The 24,096-nt window shown below is 48.0% G+C and overlaps 1 protein-coding gene across 11 annotated transcripts in view; it reads right to left on the bottom strand.

Moving 5' to 3' along the window:
• The window catches only part of Trrap (transformation/transcription domain associated protein), a 101,654-nt gene that overhangs the window by 34,347 nt on the left and 43,211 nt on the right, over positions 1 to 24,096 (bottom strand). For 6 of the 11 annotated variants that reach the window (XM_074075532.1, XM_074075538.1, XM_074075537.1 and 3 more), the window contains exons 32-51: positions 21,430 to 21,483; positions 21,291 to 21,311; positions 19,708 to 19,827; positions 19,214 to 19,333; positions 18,606 to 18,770; positions 18,345 to 18,526; positions 17,917 to 18,115; positions 17,417 to 17,545; positions 15,279 to 15,545; positions 13,596 to 13,802; positions 12,765 to 12,923; positions 12,538 to 12,672; positions 11,000 to 11,110; positions 9,206 to 9,352; positions 5,111 to 5,324; positions 4,467 to 4,592; positions 2,608 to 2,754; positions 1,880 to 2,079; positions 1,227 to 1,348; positions 717 to 930 (exon numbers count right to left, since the gene is read on the bottom strand). In XM_074075532.1, coding sequence (XP_073931633.1) covers positions 717 to 930; positions 1,227 to 1,348; positions 1,880 to 2,079; positions 2,608 to 2,754; positions 4,467 to 4,592; positions 5,111 to 5,324; positions 9,206 to 9,352; positions 11,000 to 11,110; positions 12,538 to 12,672; positions 12,765 to 12,923; positions 13,596 to 13,802; positions 15,279 to 15,545; positions 17,417 to 17,545; positions 17,917 to 18,115; positions 18,345 to 18,526; positions 18,606 to 18,770; positions 19,214 to 19,333; positions 19,708 to 19,827; positions 21,291 to 21,311; positions 21,430 to 21,483 — 3,039 coding nt within the window. The remainder of the gene's footprint in view (positions 1 to 716; positions 931 to 1,226; positions 1,349 to 1,879; positions 2,080 to 2,607; positions 2,755 to 4,466; positions 4,593 to 5,110; positions 5,325 to 9,205; positions 9,353 to 10,999; positions 11,111 to 12,537; positions 12,673 to 12,764; positions 12,924 to 13,595; positions 13,803 to 15,278; positions 15,546 to 17,416; positions 17,546 to 17,916; positions 18,116 to 18,344; positions 18,527 to 18,605; positions 18,771 to 19,213; positions 19,334 to 19,707; positions 19,828 to 21,290; positions 21,312 to 21,429; positions 21,484 to 24,096) is intronic. The other 5 variants (XM_074075539.1, XM_074075542.1, XM_074075541.1 and 2 more) reach the window with 2 other exon arrangements.

The raw sequence follows: 24,096 nt of genomic DNA, 5'->3' as shown, positions 1-24,096 counted from the left end.
ACTGCGCTTAAGGCCAGAGAACTTAACAACCTTCTGCACCCAGTAACCTGGAAGCACTGGTTCTACAAGGAGACGAGCACTTGCTTAGTGCTGGAAACCTACAGAGGAAGTCTGAGTGACTTTGGGCCTTAAATGGATAATGAGTAAGCCAGAGATAAGGACAGCGGACTTCAACAGTCAGTGACCAAGAAGTCTCCCGCAATCCTGCCAGAATCATCCGAAAGGGCTGAGATGCCAAACCCACTCCAAGCTGACTTCATTCTCCCAACATTGACCAATGTCCACCTCTGCCTGTACCCACAGCAGCCAACTCCTAAGCTAAGGAGTCAAAACCATTGACAGGCTGCTCTATCTTGTCGCAGTCAGTGATGAGGCAGGGCTGGGGGCAGGGCTCAAGCAGGAGGCGTCTAGGTTCAAAAACCCCAGGGCCACGGGAAAAGAAAAAAGATGAGGCCGACAGTCAACAGTACATGACTACATTTCTTAGGGCATATAGATAATTTTAAAATATCTAGATTTCCAGAAAAACGAATCTCTGCCTACAAACTAAGAAGAATTATTTAACTTTATTTCTCCCTAGAGATTTATGGCAGGTTTATGTTGGAAATTTCCAAATCCTCTTAGCATATGGGAGGGAGCACCTCCAGGCTTCTGCCCCCCCTCAGAAAGCCTGTGGCCACCCTCCAGCCACACATCCTGAGTCAAGTCTATCCTACCTCGATGCACTGCTTGATCCAAAAATGGTTCCCCATGGCCTCCCAATTTTGGGAGCATGTCACATACAGAAGGCGCTCGTAGACCCGGCGTTTCATGGAGTTGTCAAAAACCTCGAAAAACTTAGCTCTGATGAGTGGCTGGGCACAGCGCAGCCCGGAGAGGAAGGCGGGCTCGAGCTTCGCGGTCAGCTCACTGCCAGACAGGGCCTCATCCCTGCAACCAGAGGGGTCACACCAAGACGTGAGGCCATGGTTGCTCAGGCCATGAGCAAATAAACAGAAAATGGGGATGGAGGGACACAAGGGACAGATAACACCATGGCACCAGTGGTGGCAGGCTTAAGCAGCACTTCAGCAAAAGGCTCAGTAAAGATGCCAAAATACACCACACGAGTTAGTATTCAAATGAAGACCAAAGTCATGTTGTATAGATTGGTCAGAACACACTCAGACCAATACATGCAAAATTTGATTACTGCAAAATTGCAGTGATTAATGTGCTGTATTTACCTGTAGACATAGTTGACAAGGTCTAAAAACTGGGCATTTAGTTCAAGGTCCTCTGGGAAGCGTTTTTCTATGTAGGTCATCATTTTCACAAGCAAAATGGACTTCTCTCGCAGTGTCGGTGTCTGTACAAAATGTGGTTTTTAAAAGAAAAAGTGAGTTACTTCTAGTTGAGAAGATACATTTCAGAGTTTCAGCGATTGTTCTACTTTTTACTGTTATGATTTATCAAGTAAGTAAACAAGGTCACTTCTGAGCAGAAGATGACTGTTGTCTGTGGGTGCTCACGTAATTCTCCAACTGACTTTGGAGAGATCACCTGAGTTATAAACAACTCTCAAGCTGCAAGCGCCTCACTAAGCTGAACCGCAGAGCTTTTCGGGGTGCAGGGGTCCTTCCTTTCTTTGTACGTAGCAGGGTAACGAGTGTCACTTAACATTGTCCGAGCAGGAAAGCCACAGGCCGGAGAGACTGGCTAGTCTCAACCGTCTACTTAGCGTGTGTCTGGCGCACTGAGCAGACTCCATCCTAATCGCACACTGGATGCAAGCGCAGGAGGGAATGCCTTGCTGCGGCCAGTTTAGAAGACAAGGGACAAGGGACAAGGTGCCGCTTGCTCTCTCGCACTCAGAGGCGGCACAGCTCCTCCTGCTCACCTGGTTGGCTGCCATCGGGGAACTGTTCTTCACCCACTCTTCCACGATCTTCACCACGGCCCGCAGGACCTTGGCATCCGGGGACTTTTCGATGAGTGACGTCAGTACGGCCTGGATGAAGCTCTTACGCATTTCCATGTTCATCACCGCCAGTCGTGTCTTCACCAGCTCCAGGCTCAGCATTACCAGCTCGCTGGTTCCTGCCGGGGAACAGGGGACATCAGCACAAACCTCTGTAGATGCCCTGCATTACACAACCTGTGTCCCCCAAAGCTTTGCTCCAGCAACCAGAGCTCCGGGATTTGACGAAACTTGTCCCTCTTTTCACTGCACTGCTCAAAGGTGCCTTCAGCCCTGCCCAAGGGCCACCCCAGCCTCCCTGTCCCCTCCCCTGAGGCCACAGCCATGGCCCTGGGTCCTGAGGAGGCTCCAGAGGCCATGCCAACCACAGCCTCTCCTCGTCTCCCAATTCCTGGAGCTGTGGCTCATGTCTGGAATTTGACAACACAGGGGCGATGGTGAAGGCTCCAGTTAAGAGTCCAACCATTTTAAAACTTTATCATCCCAAGTTTTAAAGACAGGTTTTACAACCTCTTCCAGAGCAACTCATAGCACACCTCCCATAAACCACTGGGCTGTACATGAACCCATGTTCACATTAGCGCTCAGCCACAGTTTGCACCATTCCAGTGTTGGGCGGTCTGTGGTGTGAGGGGCCCAGTCACCACCTGCAGTTGCCTCGGTGCTTCCCGCCGCCGCCTGAGGGTTCAAATGCTCGCGCACCATCTTCTGCAGGGAGCGCATGAACACGGAGATGAGCCTGTCAATGTAGCTTGGATTGTTGCTGCACGCCGACTTCAGGATCATTAGGGTCCCTGTGGTGCAAGAATTGCAGTTGTCTTCAGGAAGTAACAAAGCTGAGACAAAAACATGCTTGGAAAGCATCACATTCTGACAGAAGTATAGCGTAATACCTAATACCAGCCCTGCAAGCCTCTAGAGAGTGTGTCCCACACTGGAGCACTGCTTTTCCTTAATCCTCAGCTGACACTGACTGAGGCGCTTCAGTACAAATCTGGATCTTCCCTTCAACTCTGGATTTTAGTTAGGTTTTGACAAACCACCCTCAGTAAAGCTTTTTATCCCATGGTATGTTTGGGGGAAAAGTAAAAGAGAAAGAAAATGCTTTTTTATTTTTCTAGCTATCTGGACACAGAAAATATTTCAGAACGCAATTTTAGACTTGCATAAGCTCAGTAAAACCAGCAGAGCCACACTAGCACACAACATGGAGAGGACCTTCCATGATGTCAGAACAGATGTCTGTAGCGTCATTCTGACCCCGACTTAAATACTGAGTTTTAAATGTGTGCTCCTGGAGCACATCACAGAACAGTCAGAGTGTTTGTCATTTACAGGTGCCAGCACCCTAGGCTTGGACAACTGCACACTGCCTTGTCACAAGCCGAGTCTCCTGTGAAACAGGTGATGTCAATCATGAACACAGTACGAGTTCTGCTGCTCCCAGCTGCTGGGCTCTTCTCACTAAGCAGATGTCTATGAAAGCCTGAGTCCATCACAGGAGGACACAGAGAAGCAAGCTCTCCAGGCACCCCCTACCTTGCATTCCCCAGCCTGCTGTCACCCACAGAGGAAAAAGAAGGGCCGACTGGAAGCCAGCTCCTCAGAGTCCTCTAGAGAAAGTGCGAGAGACACTCAGCTTTGGAACGACCTCACTTAAAGCCACCAAAGTACTCCTCTCTCCCCAAATCTGCCTGGCTCCAGCACAGAGCAAGTCTGTGTGACAAACTATTTAAAGTTTATCTAGCTCCTGAATTTCAAAAAGGAACTAGCCAGAGTTTGGAAAGCAAGGAATTTATCCAAAAATAATATATTCAGATTACAAACACAGACACAAGAATTTGCATATATGTAATTCTAGCTACCTGTTATTTGAATACATGTGCATATAAAAATGACACACACCAAAATGATGTTGACCACTTGTAGGTGGACAGCATACAGGTGATGTGGTTTTCCCTCTTTTGCATATGCAAAGGAGGTTTACACAATGACTATGCAGTAAGGTGTGACCCCAAAGTCTGATTCTAATCAGAAACCCGAGTCTGACAAAAAGTGGTGTCTCTACATCTGACTGCTGAGTGTCTGGGGGCCAAAGTTCCCAGCTATCCTTCACCTAGGATAACCAGAGTTTTCTTCATTACAACACAGGGACAAGTCTTATATTGTGAGTGGAGTATTGGCAAATGGACACATTGTAGAAGGCAGTAATTTTACCCAGTAGCACACAGCTTGAGTGGCATCTGTGTGCCAAGGGTAGTGCTGGTCACCAGGACCCTCTCGCCACAATCAAGCCTACACTGGAGGCTGAGAAAAAAGCACCAGCGATGGGCAAGTGGGGGGATTATTCACCTCACAAGGCCAAGGTAGCCTTGAGGGCACTAGGAAACACACAGACTCCTGAGCAACACTTCAGCTCATAGCCTGAGCCATTCCCAGGAGGGTGTCCAGTGAGCAGGGACTGACACCCCACTGTTCATTACTGGGAAATCAGATGCACGCTCACCAAAGAGCTGGGAGGGATTCGCATTGGCAGCCTTCTCGTAGTTGGTGAGTCCTTCGTAGATGACCTTCCCAACAGCTGCATAGAGACACTCCAGCTCTTCGTACTTGGAGGCCACACTGGAAGTACCTGCAACGGAGAACAGGCGCTGGACAGAGGCTTGGGCTCTCAGGCCACACAGGCCCCCCTTGGGGACTGAGATCTAGTTGTTCTGGTACGTGCAGTGACTAGCACAGTGACTTCTTTTCCTCGGGGGATGGTATGGGCCTCACCAATGGGCTGGTTCCCACCTTACACAGGTAAGGACAACTTTTTTCCTACCGTGCCTTACCAGAATGTACTCTGAACACACTTATTCACAACTTCCAGAACTGTGATCTGGCCAGTTGCTCAGTTTGCTACTATCTGTAACTCAACCTCCCTTACCACCTGAAGGAAACAGCAGCATTCAGTGGATGAGGAACTGCTTCCTAAGCAGACCAGTAAAAGCACAGCGCCGTGATGAGTTTATGTTCAATTTTTTTTTTAAAGGAAGGTAGAGAGTAAAAGGAAGTGGGCTAACCAAGCCACTCAGGACGTGCGTCTCGACTAAATGCACTGGCCGGTGGGCCCCTGGGGAGGAAAGGTGCAGATGAAAGGTCACCTACTTGGCTCCGTTGGGAAGATGCTCATGAGGCGTGAGAGGAGGCTGTGGACGGCCCGCAGGACCTTGGTGTTTGCACACGTCATGCAGGCGGCGATGCCCCGCTGCAGGGGCTTGAAGCTACTGAGGATGGCCGGGGACTGGAGGACAGTCAGCAAGAAACTCAGCACTTCCAGTCCTGTGCAAATATTTCCATAGTTCACCTGATTCGGCTGCTCCTGGGGTGGAGAACACAGGCGATTCACAGATAAGAGAAGTACTGGAGCACAGTCAACGCAGAAACGCAATCCAGCGGGGATGAAACCTTGCTGCTGAGTACTTGGAAACCGGCTAAAGACTGCCCAAGAACAAACCTATTCTGCCAATCAAAGTGTGTGACCACCACATAGAGCAGGACAGCTAAGAAAGGGCCCTTTAAGAATCTGCCTAAAGATTTAGTCAAATATCTTTAAAGGGCTGCTTGTCAAATACTAATATCTAATATCAAATAATGATTTTTTTTTAACCACCGAAATCTGGACTTAAAAAGGTTATCACAATGAACTGTCCTCTTCTCCCATGTTTTCACTTAAAACACAAAAATTCCTCCAAAGACAATTATCTTGTCTATCATTGAATTAACCTAACAGCTGACAGCAGCATTAAGCATAAAAACCAAAGAAAATAAAAGAAACAGGGCAAGGTCTGTAGGAAGGACAGGCACTGCTCCAGCAACTTCCACCTGTGACTTACACACACGCCTGTGTGCAGGAAGTGAGGGAGAGCTCGTTCACACTAGGTAATAGGAATCAAGGCAGAAAGCCACAGTGAGCCTGGCACACTGGCTCCCGAGAACGCTGCCCACAGAGGCTGAGCTTTTAACAACAAATGCCTTTGATGCGACAAAGAGTTTCTAGGAAACATGCAGACAATCTGGTGGCCATGAGCCCAGAAAAATGAAAGTGCCTGCTTCAGTTTCAGGCTGCACTTTGTGATCTTCCAGAAAATCTAGGCTGCACTGCTACCCTACTCAGTCCAAAATACAAACACCTACAATAGGCTTTATAATTCCAGCAGTGAAAATGTTCAGATTCCATCAGGCAGCTAGACAAATGGAAGCCAGGACAAGGGAATGGCTGGGGTAAGACCAGCTTCTCCAACCGCCGCAATCAAGGAATGAGGTTTCTAGAAAGAACGACACCACAATCATCAAGAGTTGGCCTCAAACGCTGATTACCTGATTGAGCCCTGTGAAACAATGCAGAGCCTGGTAACTAATTAATTACATGTCCATCGCTAAAATCGGTTTTAAAAATTCAGGCTTACTTTAAAGGCAGTGGTATAAATCAACTAGAACTGTTTTCCCAGCTAATGTCAGTCAGGGTAAGAAATGTACCTGCGAGAAAAAGCCTTTGATAAGATCCAACACCATTTCATGATAAAAGCTCTAAGAAAACTAGGAATAGAAGGAAAGTACCTCAACATTATAAAAGCTATATATGACAAACCTACAGCCAGCATTATACTTAACGGAGAAAAACTGAAACCATTCCCTCTAAAATCAGGAACCAGACAAGGATGCCCACTATCTCCACTCCTATTCAACATAGTACTGGAATTCCTAGCCAGAGCAATTAGGCAAGAAGAAGGAATAAAAGGAATACAAATAGGTAAAGAAACTGTCAAAATATCCCTATTTGCAGATGACATGATCCTATACCTTAAAGACCCAAAAAACTCTACTCAGAAGCTTCTAGACATCATCAATAGCTATAGCAAAGTAGCAGGATATAAAATCAACATAGAAAAATCATTAGCATTTCTATACACTAATAATGAGCAAATTGAAAAAGAATACATGAAGATAATTCCATTTACAATAGCCTCAAAAAAAATTAAATACCTAGGTGTAAACCTAACAAATGATGTGAACGACCTCTATAAGGAAAACTGTACACTTCTGAAGAAAGAGATTGAGGAAGACTATAGAAAGTGGAGAGATCTCCCATGCTCATGGATTGGTAGAATCAACATAGTAAAAATGTCTATACTCCCAAAAGTAATCTACATGTTTAATGCAATTCCCATCAAAATTCCAATGACATTCATTAAAGAGATTGAAAAATCTACCGTGAAATTTATATGGAAACACAGGAAGCCACGAATAGCTGAGGCAATACTTAGTCAAAAGAACAATGCAGGAGGTATCACAATACCTGACTTCAAACTATATTACAAAGCAATAACAATAAAAACAGCATGGTACTGGCACAAAAACAGACATGAAGACCAGTGGAACAGAATAGAGGACCCAGATATGAAGCCACAAAACTATAACCAACTTGTCTTTGACAAAGGAGCTAAAAATATACGATGGAGAAATAGCAGCCTCTTCAACAAAAACTGCTGGGAAAACTGGTTAGCAGTCTGCAAAAAACTGAAACTAGATCCATGTATATCACCCTATACCAAGATTAACTCAAAATGGATCAAGGATCTTAATATCAGACCACAAACTCTAAAGTTGATACAGGAAAGAGTAGGAAATACTCTGGAATTAGTAGGTATAGGTAAGCACTTTCTCAACGAAACCCCAGCAGCACAGCAACTAAGAGATAGCATAGATAAATGGGACCTCATAAAACTAAAAAGCTTCTGTTCATCAAAAGAAATGGTCTCTAAACTGAAGGGAATACCCACAGAGTGGGAGAAAATATTTGCCAGCTACACATCAGACAAAGGACTGATAACCAGAATATATAGGGAACTTAAAAAACTAAATTCTCCCAAAACTAATGAACCAATAAAGAAATGGGCAAGTGAACTAAACAGAACTTTCTCAAAAGAAGAAATTCAAATGGCCAAAAAGCACATGAAAAAATACTCACCATCTCTAGCAATAAAGGAAATGCAAATTAAAACCACACTAAGATTCCACCTCACCCCTGTTAGAATAGCCATCATCAGCAACACCACCAACAACAGGTGTTGGCGAGGATGCGGGGAAAAAGGAACCCTCTTACACTGTTGGTGGGAATGTAGACTAGTACAACCACTCTGGAAAAAAATTTGGAGGCTACTTAAAAAGCTAGACACTGATCTACCATTTGATCCAGCAATACCACTCTTGGGGATATACCCAAAAGACTGTTACTCCAGAGGCACCTGCACACCCATGTTTATTGCGGCACTATTCACAATAGCCAAGTTATGGAAACAGCCAAGATGCCCCACCACTGACGAATGGATTAAGAAAATGTGGTATCTATACACAATGGAATTTTATGCAGCCATGAAGAAGAACGAAATGTTATCATTCGCTGGTAAATGGATGGAATTGGAGAACATCATTCTGAGTGAGGTTAGCCTGGCCCAAAAGACCAAAAATCGTATGTGTTCCCTCATATGTGGACATTAGATCAAAGGCAAACACAACAATGGGATTGGACTTTGAGCACATGATAAAAGCAAGAGCACACAAGGGAGGGGTGAGGATAGGTAAGACACCTAAAAAACTAGCTAGCATTTGTTGCCCTCAATGCAGAGAAACTAAAGCAGATACCTTAAAAGCAACTGAGGCCAATAGGAGAAGGGGATCAGGAACTAGAGAAAAGGTGAGATCAAAAAGAATTAACCTAGAAGGTAACACCCACGCACAGGAAATCAATGTGAGTCAATGCCCTGTATAGCTATCCTTATCTCAACCAGCAAAAACCCTTGTTCCTTCCTATTATGGCTTATACTCTCTCTACAACAAAATTAGAAATAAGGGCAAAATAGTTTCTGCTGGGTATTGAGGGGGTGGGGGGGAAGAGGGAGGGGGCAGAGTGGGTGGTAAGGGAGGGGGTGGGGGCAGGGGGGAGAAATGACCCAAGCCTTGTATGCACATATGAATAAAAAAAAAAAAAAAAAAAAAGAAATGCACCTGCAAAATGCATGACAACCATCACTGTGTTTTAAACACTCCTGGAGTGAGAGCTGAAGTTTCCCTGGTTCCTGCTCAGCAGCAGCCAGAAAGAAGAGAGACCACTGAGTGGCCAGGATGAGGGAGACGTGGGTTTCAGGGTCCAAGCAACACCATTTGATGCAGCCTCAGTGGCCCCCACCATGGATGACCTACCACGGTCATCAGCAGCTTGTCAAACCACTGCAGCTTGAGCTCGGACTTGGACCACATGTCGGGCCGTAAGGCAGTCTTCAGGAGATTCACGCAGCGGCGTGACAGCACCTCCCCAGGAGAGCCCGCGGTGCTGGTGTTGTCATTGACCTGCAAAGCATCCATGTAATATGACATGTCATTAACCATGCCTTTGCGTTACCCTCAGCAAGCCACTGGTGCTGCTGCCCTGTGCCTGCATCCTTGTGTCTCAGCTGCTCACCTTATGGCCACCCTCTGGACCCCCCCTCAGCCCTCCCCCCAAGCTCTGCAGCAAGTGTCAGTGATGACTGGCCTGCAGCTAACTGTGTGACTGACAGCACAGCAGGACCTCCCAGCACCGGGCTCCACATAATGCAGGGACACAAGGAACTATTTATTGCTTCAATAGCTCAGTAGATTCTTTTCAGTTCTGGAAAATCCTCAACAGTATTGTAAGATACATTATAGTGATCAACAGTTTAACAACTTAAGATCATCAAATTAAGAAAATAGCGAATGGGGTCCAGTGAAGTAGATCACACCTGTAACCAGGAGGCAGGGATCAAGAAGATCGAGGCTGGAGGCCAGCCCAGGCAAAAAGTTAGTGAGACCCCCTCTCAAATCAATCCGCTGGGCATGGTGGTACATGTCCGTGGTCCCAGGAGACCACAAGTAAGAGGATTCTGGTCTGAGGCCAATCCCAGGCAAAAAAAAAAAGCAAAGGAAAGAAAAAACGTAACACGAGCCCCTACCTGAAAAAAAACTAAAAAGCAAAAGAGGGCCAGGGGGCTGTAGTTCAAGTGTTAAAAGTGCCTACCTAGCAAGTGTAGAGCCCTGAGTTCGAATCCTAGCACTACCAAGAAAAAGAAAGAGAAAGAAACAGAGAGAGAAAGAGAGAGAGATTAGAAAGCTTTCATTTACAATGGTGGTTGCTGTTTATTCAGTGCTGGGGATGGTCACCCCAGGTGACCTTGCACCTGCTAGGGAACTGCTCTACCACTGAGCTACTTCACACCCCCAGCCCTGCAGTTAAGGCATGGTTTTACCATATAACTAGTGATGGCCTTGAACTAACAATCCTGCCTCAGCCTCCACCTCCTGAATGCTGGCGTTACAGGCATGCACTCCCACACCCAGCTTACAATAGTTTTTGAAATATAAAAATGAGCTGGGTACAGAGGCGCAAACCAGTAACCTCAGCTTTCAGGAGGTCTTGGCAGGATGATCACGTTTGGGGTCGGCCTGGGCTATATAGCAAGCCCCAGGCCAGCTTGGACTATATAGCAAGACCCTGTCTCAAAAAGGAAGAGAAGTTTCGAACATGGATTCCCAGCAACTCCATGACAACATACACTGATGTGAATGATAAAGCAAACCAAGTTATATACACTGATGTCAACTATAAACAAAGTCAAGTTATTAAGCCCTTGTATGACCACTGTGGGAAACCCTGCAGGCTGGGCCATCTCAGCACTACTGAGATGAGAAAACTTAGGAAGTTAAATAACTGGTCCAAGATCACTGAAATGCTACCTTCCACCAATGCCAAGAAACTATAAGATACCATTATTTTTATTAGCACTGAAGAAGAAATACTTTTTGAAAAATGCTGCCAACCAAAAGACACAGATTTCAGAAATATGAACCTGCCATGAAATCAGTGAAATGTAGCACACAAGTGAAAGACTGCTCTGGGGCCTGGTCTGTTTCTTCATGGCTGCACTGTCACAGGCAACTCACTCCAGTGTCGCTAAGCCCAGGTTCCCAGTCATGTACCTGACAAGCCACTCGGATGAGGAAGTTCACCACAGTGTCCGTGTGCTGCTTGTCAATGGGCTTAGCAAGTAGAGAGTCAGCGCCAGGCAGTGACTGGCTCCTCCCAAACACCTAGGAGAGGATCAGGAGACAATTATCAGCAGGAACTTCTACACGGCGCTGACCATCAGCTAGCTGCCAGGGGCTGGCACCTCCCAGAGATGGACGCTTTTCAGGGCAGAAGGGACACCAGAGACAGATGCCTTCATGAAGCCCACGGACCTGGTAGCCAAGGAGATGACTAACGAAGTGGCAGTGAGGAACAATGGCTTGCTCATGTGACAGGAGAGAGAAAGTGGCACAGAAGGTGAGAGATGGAGTGATTGGGAAGAGAAGCTGACCACCAGGAAGGAGAACATGACCCTACGTAAAGGAGCCACAGAGGTCCCAAGTGAGTGAGGGACTTGAGTTTCTTCAGTGTACAGGAAGGGCCTGGGTACTCAGAGTGTAGTGGGGAGGTGCCCAGCAACAGCACTGCCAGCAGGGCCGCTTACCTGGGGCCTGGGGCCTGAGTGTAGCAGAAAGCAAAGGCAGTTTGACTTTTAAGTTTAGTTTTAAAACAACTTCAAGATCCACAAGCAGGGCTGGAGGTTTGGCTCAGCAGTAGAGTGCCTGCTTTGCAAGTATAAAGCCCTGAGTTCAAACCCCAGTCCCACCAATAAGAAAAAAAAAAGATCCACAAGCAATTATAAAAACAGTGCTGAGGTCCCATGTAGTCTCCAACCTACTTCCCTTGCTGTTAGTTTTGAAAACAGAGCTTCTGGTATTCTGATCACTTTGGGAACAAAGCAGACGTCAATGTAGAAGCGCCAGCGGATCCGGGGGGCAGTGAAGGGATTTGAGCGAGGGTGTGGAGGCTCAGGCCACAGTTGGAGGGTGAGCGGGCAGAAGGTGAGCGTTTGCAGCAAGGTTGACAGGCCTTGCTCTCAACTACGTGTGGGGAGAAGGGAAGGGACACAGTGCAGATGAGTCCAGGTTTCTATCTGGAGCCCTGGGTGGGGTGGGAGGGTCAGTGAAGGTGGGATACAGGAAGTGGGAAGTAGAGCCAACCGGTGGGTTAGAGACACTAGCTGAGCAGAGAACAGAGGATGCTGCCTGGACAAGGGGACAAGAGCAGGGAGTCCAGGACCTCTTGGAGGCTGCCCTTCAGAAAACAGCACAGCTGCACTGTCTTCTAAAAGTCTTTTCAATGGCTGCGTATTCTCTTGCTTCGAGGAGGTGCGCCTGTGTGTGCATGCATGTGGTACTGGGGATCCAATCCAGGGCACACTCAATCACTGAGTCAGAGTTTCTCCTGACACCTTTCTGTGAATCCTCACTACCAACACTACTGGTCCTGAGGGAATGCAGAGGGCAGTGTGTGCAGACACTTGGGAACTCCCAAGAACACGTGCCCCTACAGCCGTCTCCACTGCCTCTTGGGCACACACTCAAAGCTAGCCTGCACTGGAGACACACTGAATAAACACAGAGTCCCATAGGAAAGCGCTTGCTCTTACTGCACTGATGGCTCCAGTGGCCGTTCTGAAGCGTTTCACTTCCTGGGCAGAGTCCACCGACAAGCCTCTCTTGATGGAGGTCGACACAGAATTGATGCCTTCTCCAGTGGAATTTGGGTCCATTTCTGAATCCGGCTTAAAAACAAACACACATCCAACTTTACCGACTGATCCCACAAGGACGAGACAGGTGAACTAGGGAGCACACCATGTACTGACACACTTACCTGCTGGTCCTTGATCCTCTGCAGTTCCCACTTGATAACAACCTCAGACAGGTCCACGGCCAGCCTCCGCTGCTCGATGGTGACGCTGGGCGTGAATCCCAGCCTCTGCATGGCGCTGACCATGTGTTGCACCAGGTGGTGCCGTACTGGGTAGTACACCTGCGGGCAAAGGACCAGCATGGGGGTAGTCGGCCCCAGCCCTCACGTACACAACGTGCTCTTGTGAGCACACACACACACTCATCCAATGCAGCCTCACGCTGCAGAGGGAATTCTCGTTTCCTTATGCGTGCACCACTCCTCCCCGTGCTGAACCTCCATGTAAAGACACATGTGCACCTGTTAGACCAACACGTTAAAGACATGAATTCTCTTCAGCGGGTGAGCAAGTCTAGTCACATATCAAACTTCAGACTTGACATCATAAAATTTAAGACATACCAAAAGGCAAATTTCCAATTCTGAAAGAATGAGCTTTTGACTCAATTCTATCTCCTTTACACCAAATCTATACCAATCATTTGCATAGAAGTCAGTCTGCCTGCAGAGTGGATGAGGGACTATGGAGGAGGCACATCAAGATCTCTTTTTTCTGCCACCTTAAAGTGACAGCCTATGTGCAGTCAGGCCAACTGAGAACTTCCAGGGAAAATGCTCTTCCACAGTAAAGCACACACTCTCTGTACTCCACAGCCATCACTGTGTGTAAGATGCACCCACAGAAACTAATCATAAACGTGGAAGTAGCTTTACTAAAAATCAGTGGCCACCTTTTTAACATCCAGAGAGAGGCCAAAGTTCAAAGCAAAGGCCTGATGACGTGCCACATACCTTGAAATGCTGCACTATCAGATGCAAGATGTGCACCAGCTGCGGGACCGTGTGCCCCTCCTCCACAATGATCTTCCTGGTCCAGTGCGTCAGCATCTGGTGGCCGTCCTCCATGCGGGCAGGCACAGCTGGAGTCAGGATGGCCATGGCTTGTCTGACGATCGCTCGGGCTTCCATCGCATGAGCCTTGAGAAGACTGTGGAACACCTACGAAAGGAGCACCATCAGCACATAAGGTGGCCATGAAGGCTCGGAATGAGAAGACGGTCACTCAGAACACAATCATTCCAGTATTTACTGAGTGCCTCCCGTGTGCCTGCAATGGGCTAGGTCAGGCCACAGAGACCAAAGAGGTGGCCCCTTGCAGAGCTCTGTCTAGCCTACACGATGGGAAGTGAGATAAGCACATACTCTGACTAGTGTGGAAAATGGAGTGAAAGGCACCAAAATCAGAGGCCATGGTAAGCACTCATTTCTTTGGTGGTACTGGTGTTTGAACTCAGGGCCTCACATTTGCTGGGCAGGCGCTCTTGAACTTGGTTTTTTTGAGACAGGGTCTCACAAACTATTTCCCCAGGATGGCTTTGAATCGCAATCCTCCTGATCTCTGTTTCCTGAGTAGTTGTGATTCCAGGTGTGATCCATAGGCGCGTGACGTAAGGTCATGGGAACACCAGGGTGGAGGGGACAGGAAGGGTGCTAGAATCAACAAGATTGCTGTTTCAGGGTGCTGGGGATGAGGAGAAGGCGTCAGGGATGTCCCCTGGATTTCCTGCTAGGACGACTGAAGGACAGAAGTGGTGGTCCCAAGTGCCTGGGGAGGTGACGACTTGTGTTCTGGGTCTCTGCTTTAACACCAGATAAGTTGAGTCAGGGAAAACCACAAAAGGTGGCCTCAGGACAAGAACTGTGCTCAATGCTGAACATGCAAATGTGTTATTACATTTAGTTCTTATGGCGACACTAACTTCCCCAGTGGCACAGAACTGGTGAGTGGAGGAACAAAAACCCAGAATCAGAGCCTAAACCACCAAGGCCCAAGGAAGATGTTCCGAGGCTATGTGCAGTAGGGGTGTAGAATGTGAGTTCAAAGTGTCTACTGCTTTTGGCTATAGGAGTGGATAAACTGGGACCCTTGACAGTTGCTCGAGCCCAGTTCAGCCTGGGCAACAAAGCAAGACCCCTTCCCTTAGGAGTCAAAACTCAATGGTACGGGAACTCGAGGTAGGAAAGGGAGGCAGTCCATTTCAAAAGCAAGGCTGAAAAGATCCGGCAGGCAGAGCAGGAGCAGTGGATGGAGACGATGACTGGTCATGGGTGGTTGGTTCATAGTAGGGCTTTTCTCGCTCCCTCAACTATCCTTTCCTGTGCTCAAATACACACAGCATCATGCGGTCAGCCACCTCAAGACCTCCTCAGCTTCCCAACCTGAATCTCTGACCCCACTAAACACTAACTCCTATTCTCTCCTCTCCCCAGTCCCTGGTAACCTCTATTTACCTGTCTCTATGATTCTGGCCATTCTAAATACCTAGTAAGTGCAATCATACTGTACTTTTTTCCCCACAGCTTTCACAAGAAGGCAGAGATGAGCTTTTTTAAAAATGGAGTTAAAAAAAGCCAGCAGAGTACTGGTGTGAGGTGTGCAAGTGGTGTTGGGGACGAAGGGTAGCCCTGCTGTACCTGGAGGACAATCTTCTTGTGTATTGCAAACTTGGCAATAATGTGCGCGAGCAGCAGGTGCCCACTGTACTTGCAGGCAGGGTCCACGCAAGCCTTGGAGAGCAGGCAGGGCCACGCGAAGGTCATGAGGCGGCGCAGCTTGCTGTTTCGGTTCTTGTTATTGTCGTGGATGTGGTGCGGGGCGTGTTCCACCAGCAGCGTGGCGTATTGCAGCAGGTAGATCCGCAGGGAGTCCAGCATGTCTGCCTGCTTCTCAGGGTCCAGGACCTGCCAGCAAGCAAAGCAGGACAGACTTTACTTCTGATCTGAACTGTGTTACCTACTGAGAGTCGAATAGCACGCTTAAACCTTAATATGTACACACACCCCATGTATGTCACACAGATTTTCCTTTTATACACATGGATTACAAGCTCACAAATACATAAATGTTTAAATAAAAAGTTTAGCTGTGGGCAAAGGAGTTGATGTGGAAAAGGAGGACCTTTTTTTTCCTTTACCAGACAACAGTCTCTCTCTATCGCCCAGGCTAGCTTCAAAGTGAAGACCCTCCTGCCTCTGCCTCCCAAGTGCTGGGATTACAGGTGTGCACAATCATGCCTGGCAAAGATTTCTTTTTTTGGTGCAAGGTAACTGAGGAGTGAGTCTGAGTTTTTCCCCTCGCCAACTTTTCATTATTCCTGTTTCCTGCCTTGTGGTCCAGGAAAAAAAAAATCTGTATTTTCAAAAATTCTCTATGTGATCAAGTATCTGAGAGACTTTTTTGAACATGTTTCACGGACACTAGGAAAACTGCACATTCTCTGAGAAATATTCTACATCCTGTATCATGTCAAGTGTGACATCAATACCATTCAACAAAGTTCCTAACCACATCTGTCCACCAGCTCTGTCTAGTTCTGGAACACAGACAGCGTTAGGTGGCACAGCTCTTCTCTTCCCTGGATCTGCTGCTTCTTAGTGGTGCCCCTCACCCCTGCACTAGCACACACAGTGCTATTTTCCCACCACTTCTCCCCTTTGGTAGAGGTCACAGCCTCTACCAGAGTAACACAGATGTCAGTGTAGCGACTAGGCATACATCCTTAAGACTGGCTCAGGAGCGGGGAGTGATGTCCAAGGCACAGGGAGGAGGCCTGTCTCGAGACAGAGTCTAATAAAGTCCAGTAACCTGCCAACAGGAGCAGCAGTACTCTCTGCCTTGATCCTAGGAGGGAAAGGGTGAGAAATCCAGCTGTGTCCCTCCAAAGACATAAAACATATGTGGTGGTCACCGCTGGAGACCATCAGTCCACAGTGCAGATGTCAAATGCTGGGCATGGTGTCCCACAGACAACTCTTATAAAAAATACCGAATACTAATGACCCAAACATTGTATGCACATACGAGTACAAAAAAAAAAAAACAGGAGAAAAAAAATACCGAATACAACAATGTGCAGGGAAACACAACATCCAACCCTGAAGTTCAGTAAGGTGAGCCTCAGAGTACTAATACAATGTAAGCATTTATTCTGTAAGAATGCACCTGCACTAATTGCAGTCATACTTCTACAACATGGCTTCAATACCTTAGTAACCACAGGTCACAGCAGCAACCCGGCCACTCCACCATTCTCACGGGCTCTTAGTAGACTCTTTTACAAAGCTAAGGATAAAACTAGAGCACTTACATCTGATTTTCACTGAGCTGTTTTCTGGAAGCTATCAATGTGCAAACGTGATTCATTCCAGAGAGAGGCACCTTCAATGATCCACTGTGACAACTGTAATGGGACACTCTGCCACGAGGTAATACCATTACGGAAAACAAGTGCCTTGAGGAAGCCGGGCACTGGTGCTCATGTCCATAATTCCAGCTACTCAGAGGAGGCAGAGATCTGGAGGATCGCAGTTTGAAGCCAGCCCAGGCAAATAGTTCTCAAGACTCCATCTCGAAAATACCCAACACAAAAAAGGGCTGGTGGAGTGGCTCAAGTGGTAGAGCACCTGCCTAGCAAATGTGAGGCCCTGAGTTTAAACCCCAGTATTGTAAAAAACAAACGAACAAAAAGTCTGAAGATGTGTTCCCAGAAGCCCTCACACACACACACACACACACACACACACACGTCCACTCATCTGCAGGGCCTTGGCACCTTGGTTATAAACACACTGGTGATGCTCTCGGGGTTGTCCCCTTCTGGATTGGGAGGTCCTAAGAGCTGCTCTCCTTCCCCCTTCTCAAAGCTGTACAGGAAAGCCGGATTCAAGATATGCTGCAGAACCTATAAAAAGATTCAGAATGAAGAGGGAAACAAAGCCATGCAGCCTCTTTGGTGACAATGTGTTAATGGCACTGAACTCCACCACAGGAGCAGCATCCATCTCGACTTTAGCCAAATGCAGCTGCTGAGGTGAGCTAAAGACCGAGGGCTGGAGATCCCGCACCAGCCTGGCTTCCCCTCGTGTGAGAATCAGCCTACGGGAATGAGGAAGCTATTGCACTACCTATGTACCTTTCCGCACAGGATGGCTGGAAGAGCTGTGCTCTCCACCCTCAGCAGTCCGCCAAGTAAGCGCAACAGGAAAAGGGTGGAGGCTCCCAAAAAGCCAACCGAGCCCCCAAAGCCATCTCCTCCATGCCCATAGTGCTAACCTTTGCTTTCAGTTCATCTCCAAAGTTGGGGTCATTGAAGTCCACAAAGCGAAAAAACAGGGCACGTTTTTGGGCGACGCTGTAGCTCTTTGGGACCTCCTCCTCCATGTACTCTTTTAAGAACGTCATGTTGCAGAGGAAGCGACCAGTGAATGCTCGGAGAAGCTGGAACAGCAATTCTATATCTCCATAATTCCTTCTAAAAGGTCAGAACGAGAAAACAGGTCAACTCGAGGACAACTCCACACCTATGTTATCTATCACCCAATTTGCCGCCTACACAGCTCCAAGTCACAGCCCATCCTCCACAGCGAACTCGAGCGCAGCGCCTGCGTCCCGAGCCGCAGCTTGCACATATTAGCGAGACTCGGCCTGCATGTCAGACAGAGCAGCTCCAGGGTGGGCGTGGGGCCGGCGGGTGCACCCACTTGCAGTAGTTGAGCAGACAGAAGGCCAGAAGCTTAGGCTCCTTCCAGTTGGTGGCAGCCATGTTCTCTTTGCGGTGTCTTTCTTGAAAGGTGTCACTGACCCACACACGCCTCAGCTGGCTCACCAGAGAATGCTGATTGGCCAGCCAGGAGTCATCGTTTTTCACTATGATGCTGATGATCTGTCACAGAAGAGACAATCAGGGGACTGTGGTTCTGTCACACTGTGGGGATTTCAGGGCCGTCGTAAGGGGATGCTACCTTGATGGCCTGAAACTGGAGGTCCAGGCGCAGGGTGCTGGTGCTGGGTGAACCAGGACGCACAGCAGCCTGCGCACCGCCAGGCAGCAGCAGGGTGACGAACCTGTTGGGATTGGCAGCCAGCACGTCTCGCAGAGGCCTAGCATCTTTGTGTTTTAAAAAGCTCTGAAAGCAGAACACACAGGAAAGCTGTTTTGAGCAAATACACTCAACAGAAGGTTGGAATTCTAAAGTTCTTGCTAAAAGTACAGGCAGGCAAAACAAAGTCAGGATAGGTCTGGCAGAGTCCCTCAAGTGGTAGAGGGCCTGCCTGGCAAGCCTGAAATTCAGAGTTCAAATCCCAATACTGCAAAAGAACCAGCAGAAGCTCACTTTTTGAAAATGATGGTTTTTGAATAATGATCTCACTCCATGACTGTGATTTTATAATCCTAGCAGGACACTCACTCACTACTACCACCAACCATTGTACAAAGAGGATTTCCTGGCCTGAACTTCTCATGAGTACAACAGAACAGCAATGAGCGCCCAACCCTGAAATGCCCGAGGAAACACGCAGCCAGAGCAGAATGGAGCAATGTGAGTTCCACACTGTACTGGGAGCCTACCATGAACATCCGGCTCCACTGGGGGTCGTTGAGTGTCGCCTCCATCATGAACAGCTCCACTGTCTGCGAGGGGTGACGGGTCAGGAACTTGATCAGGGGCTCTCGGAATGGACTTCCAGCCTATGAAACACGAGGGACAGCTGCATCCCACACCTCCCCTGCTCAAGACCTATTCACAAGTAAGCTGGGTGGGACAGTGCACATCTGAAATCCCGGCACTCGGGAGGCTGAGGGAGGAGGAGCATGAGTTGGAGGCCTGCCTGGGGTACAAAGCAAAACCATCTCAAAACACCAATTAAAGGAAGGAAAAATACCCCAAACAGATGACAGTGCTCCCGACCAGACCAGTGCTAAGGACCGTGAGGACACAGCACTGTCTATGCTGTTAGATGCTAGATTTCCACTTCAGACACAGATGAACGAGGAATACAAGTGAAACTATCACAGGCAACGGATGGAGGGAGGACACGAATCAGCCCCAGCCTGGCCCCTACCTCAATCAACATGGCCCGCTCTGTTTTCATCACAACCTCTAGCAAGGGCTTCACCAGCGTCTGAGGGGCAGCTGGGATCAGATGGAAGAGGTTTATGATTGCTGAGCAAATCTTCATCTCCTAACAAACAAAACCAGAAGTCATAAGTTGGCCCCTTAGTTTTACAAGCAGAGACGTCACTACAGTCTAGCCACACTCGCAAGGCTGGCCACCAAAGCAGAGTCACATGGAAAAGCCACAACTTACCGTATCAGATTACAACTGTTCTGCACTGAGCTAACTCCCTGCCCTGGCTGTCGTGTATGTGTCCCTGGAGGGAGGCAGCCTCACTGCATGTGCCTTACTGGTGGCCTGTGCCCGTCCCTCACCAAGCACCTCACTCTGGGCACACAGAGGCTTCTTAGCCACTAAGTTCTGCAAGCATGTGCTTCTTTTGCACTAAAACCTGGTCAAGGAAGTTTCTCAAAAGGAACGCGTTTCCCCTGGCAGCTAAGCATAGGTGGACATGAACTGACGACACAAAAGCATCTGTCAGCCAGGCCTCACAGAAGGCCAACTAGCGCTCCAGTGAGCCGCTGCCAGGCGTGTAAAGGACCACGTCCTGCATGGCCTGGTGTGCTGACCACTCAGGGTGGGCTGCTGTGAGGCCATGGGGGAAGGGCTCACCCAATGCACCCCTGCATTGTGGCTCTCAGCAAGGTGACAAGGGGATGGTAAAGCACTGTTCAGGAGTGGCAGGGTCACTGTGGCATGTGCGACACCTGTCAAGCTTTCTCTTTAAGCCAGAAGGCCACAGAGGAGCCTGGGCAGGAAACAAGCAAATCTGTCTTGGGACCCAGCGCCCATCCCACCTCTATCGCTCTCCCTGCACATTTTCAGGTCTTTGGACCCAGTGACTTCTTCCCTAAATTGTCACTCTCTAACATGGCATTTTATGCAGTAATTTTTTATTTCTGAAGCAATTACAGAAACCCTTCCTTCAGTGTTTACAATAGCACTGAAGTTTAGAAAGGACAGGTGTCACCATTCCCATTTTCTACAGGAGGGAAAGCTGGTCTGACTCTCCCAAGCCACAGGGCGGTAGCCACGTGGGCACAAGAGTGCACATATGCACAGGAGAGAGGAAGGGCCTGGCAGGGAGCGGGCAGTGAGGCGCGAAGCTTGAGACAGGCAGTAAGCTGGCAGTAAGCTGGCAGCATGAAAGGAGCACAGTCACTCCCACTCTCCAGCAGCTACGCTCCATGAAGGGCTTTCTCAGGAGGGTGTTACAGTGTGTGTGAACTCTATGAGAGGAAAACCCAATCCAGTCTTCAGTAGTATTGAGATATTAAATAGTACTGACGTGTAGAAAACAGAGGAACTTAAAATCTTGCTTAACATGTCCTAATCTAGAACATGCGTGGCACCCAGACAGTTCACAGCAATGGTACTGATACGACTCCGTCACAGACAGACAGTACAGGTCACCGCACTCAAAGGCACAAGGCACTCTGTCCACTACAGAGATCACAACACAGCTAACGAGTCACAGCAAAACCAAACGCAACAACAACCCCCTCCTGCAGCTCCACTGAAGTCCTCACCTCTACCCCTTCCACGGCAGGCTGAACCAAAACAAAAGTTACAGCATGAAAAAAGGCAACAGAAAGTAAAAAAAAGAAAAAAAGAAAAATGTTCTTCACATTGCAAGTCAGAAACTGACTTTTGATAGGTTGTTCTCACCTCAAACTGACAGAATGGAGACAAGGAGCATCTCCCGCACTCTGAAATGCTCTCCTGAGGATGGGGAGGAAAATCATCTTTTTCTATTTATGTCATTTACATCAGAACTTCCCACGTACTCACACACAGGAAGGGTTATTGGGTTAACAAGACAGGAAAGACATTATCAGAAAGCACACAATAATAAGCAAATGCTCAGCAGCCAGAACGACACTTTCCACCCTCAGACGTCAATGCGCCCCCTCAGAGCAGCTGACGGAGTGTTTCTTCCCTAAGTCAAAAATTTACACCAGGGTCTCAGAATTCTTGTCTAAGAGGAGAAATGCCAAGACCTTGTTGTATGCAAATACATTTTAAAAAGGCTTCTCTCTCATAATTAACCCCGTTTTATGTGAACTAATACGTTTTTTAAAAATAATTTTTAAAAAATCCTTTCCCAGCTAGTCAGAACGGAGCTGGGTGGTGCGGCCCCGTCAGTAAGGTGTGCCTGTGCCCCCACCACCACCACACACACACATAGGCCATGGCACCATCCAGCAGAGAGCTGGGGGGCCTCGTGGAGTGTGGTACAGCCTCGTAAGTCTAGCTTCGTGTGTGTGTGTGTGTGTGTGTGTGTGTGTGGTGTGTGTGTGTGGTGTGTGTGTGTGGTGTGTGTGTGTGTGTGTGTGTGTGTGTGGTGTGTGGTGTGTGTGTGTGTGTGTGTGGTGTGTGGTGTGTGTGTGTGTGGTGTGTGTGTGTGGTGTGTGTGTGTGTGTGTGTGTGTGTGTGGTGTGTGGTGTGTGTGTGTGTGTGTGTGGTGTGTGGTGTGTGTGTGTGTGGTGTGTGTGTGTGGTGTGTGTGGTGTGTGTGTGTGTGTGTGTGGTGTGTGGTGTGTGTGTGTGTGTGGTGTGTGTGGTGTGTGTGTGTGTGTGTGTGTGTGTGGTGTGTGTGTGTGGTGTGTGTGGTGTGTGTGTGTGTGTGTGTGGTGTGTGTGTGTGGTGTGTGGTGTGTGTGTGTGTGGTGTGTGTGTGTGTGGTGTGTGTGTGTGTGGTGTGTGTGTGTGGTGTGTGTGTGTGGTGTGTGGTGTGTGGTGTGTGTGTGTGTGGTGTGTGTGTGTGGTGTGTGTGTGTGGTGTGTGTGTGTGGTGTGTGGTGTGTGGTGTGTGGTGTGTGTGTGTGTGTGTGTGTGTGGTGTGTGTGTGTGTGTGTGTGTGTGTGTGTGTGTTTGTGTGGTGTGTGTGTGGTGTGTGTGTGTGGTGTATGTGTGTGGTGTGTGTGGTGTGTGTGTGTGTGTGTGTGTGTGTGTATTTGTGTGCACAGGTGTAGGTGTGCGCACATTATTGGCAAAGTAGGTGGCCACATGTTGTCCCCTGGGAGCTCACTGTCAAAAGGGAGGCTTCACACATGACTGATGGTGCAAAGCTCAAGTCATCAGAGCACCCCAGTTACAGAGGAGCTTTCTCTTTTAGTCAACTGCTTAACATCTTCAAATCTAGTATGTCACCTAAGCAATATGATCTAGAACAGGAGCAAGACCTGCCCCCACATATCACTGAAACTGACCTGAGCAGTGGCCTCACCTGGGCTGAGACAATAATGTCACAGCCAAGCTCAATGTCTCTAGACCCATAGCAGAGAACTTGAGGACCCTCTACTCAGGACATCACTCACGGAGGACGCAAACGTCCCTGCAGGAGTCCAGGACTTCCCAGTACCCACGCCTCCATCCCAATACAACATCCCCAAATAATGGACTGCAAAGTTCATGGAATGTTTTTGGCTCATGGAAGTCACTCACCCGCCCTCTAGGGTTGTATTTGTTTTAGATGTTTATTCTGAAACACATAATCAATTCTACAGCTACCAGTCTACTGTAAAACAAACGTCAGACTGAAAGTGAGAACACATAACAGCAGGGGAGGAAGGTATAACGCCTGTGCCTGCTCCAGGAGCTCAGGCTTTGACGACATGCTCTGTTCTCCTTCGTGAAGACACCCTCACTTTTTCTGCAGATATAAATAAATCTTTCAACTGGTCAAAACTTTTTTAAAAATTGTAAATCCTGGTTTAGTTCTGCTTAGTTGGCCGTTTAGAAGCAGCAGAAAGTAAGATACGTACACAAACCACTTTGGCACAGGATGGTCACAGCAAAGCATAATAAAGCCAAAAAAAAAAAACCCAAAAAATTCCAAATTGGGATGAAACACTGCATCCAACAAATAGGCACAGGAGGACAAAAAGCCACATTAATTATGCCTCTAAAGAACTCTGAGGAGTCCCCCAATGGGGACACTGTGTAAAATTTCACAGATGTCATAAAACTTATGGAGAAAACACAGTTCCACTGAAGGACATCAGCAGGTTTAAGTGCACTCACTATAAACAGTTAACATGAGTAATGTTAGATTCAAACAGCCAAAAGCATGCATTTTTTTTAAAAGACAGTCTTAAAGCCACTACTTGAATGGTTGCAGTGTTTTCCCCTCAAAACCGTGTGAGTTTGCTGTAAGCAAACAATTAGGGAGAGGGGCTCAGACTGAGAAGGCGCATGTGGCGGCTGTCTGTGGTGCGTCCTGTAGCCTCTGCTTGGCAATACTGTTTAAATAAACGTTCACCGACCACCGACGATGGGAGGAACAGAACAAACTCAGGGAAGTGCCGCCATGTGCACAGCAGCTGCCAGGAGCAG

This window comes from Castor canadensis, chromosome 6 (genome assembly GCF_047511655.1).
Source record: "Castor canadensis chromosome 6, mCasCan1.hap1v2, whole genome shotgun sequence".
Lineage (NCBI taxonomy): Eukaryota > Metazoa > Chordata > Mammalia > Rodentia > Castoridae > Castor > Castor canadensis.
Note: the sequence above shows the minus strand (reverse complement) of the source record. Positions and strands in the feature narration are given on the sequence as shown.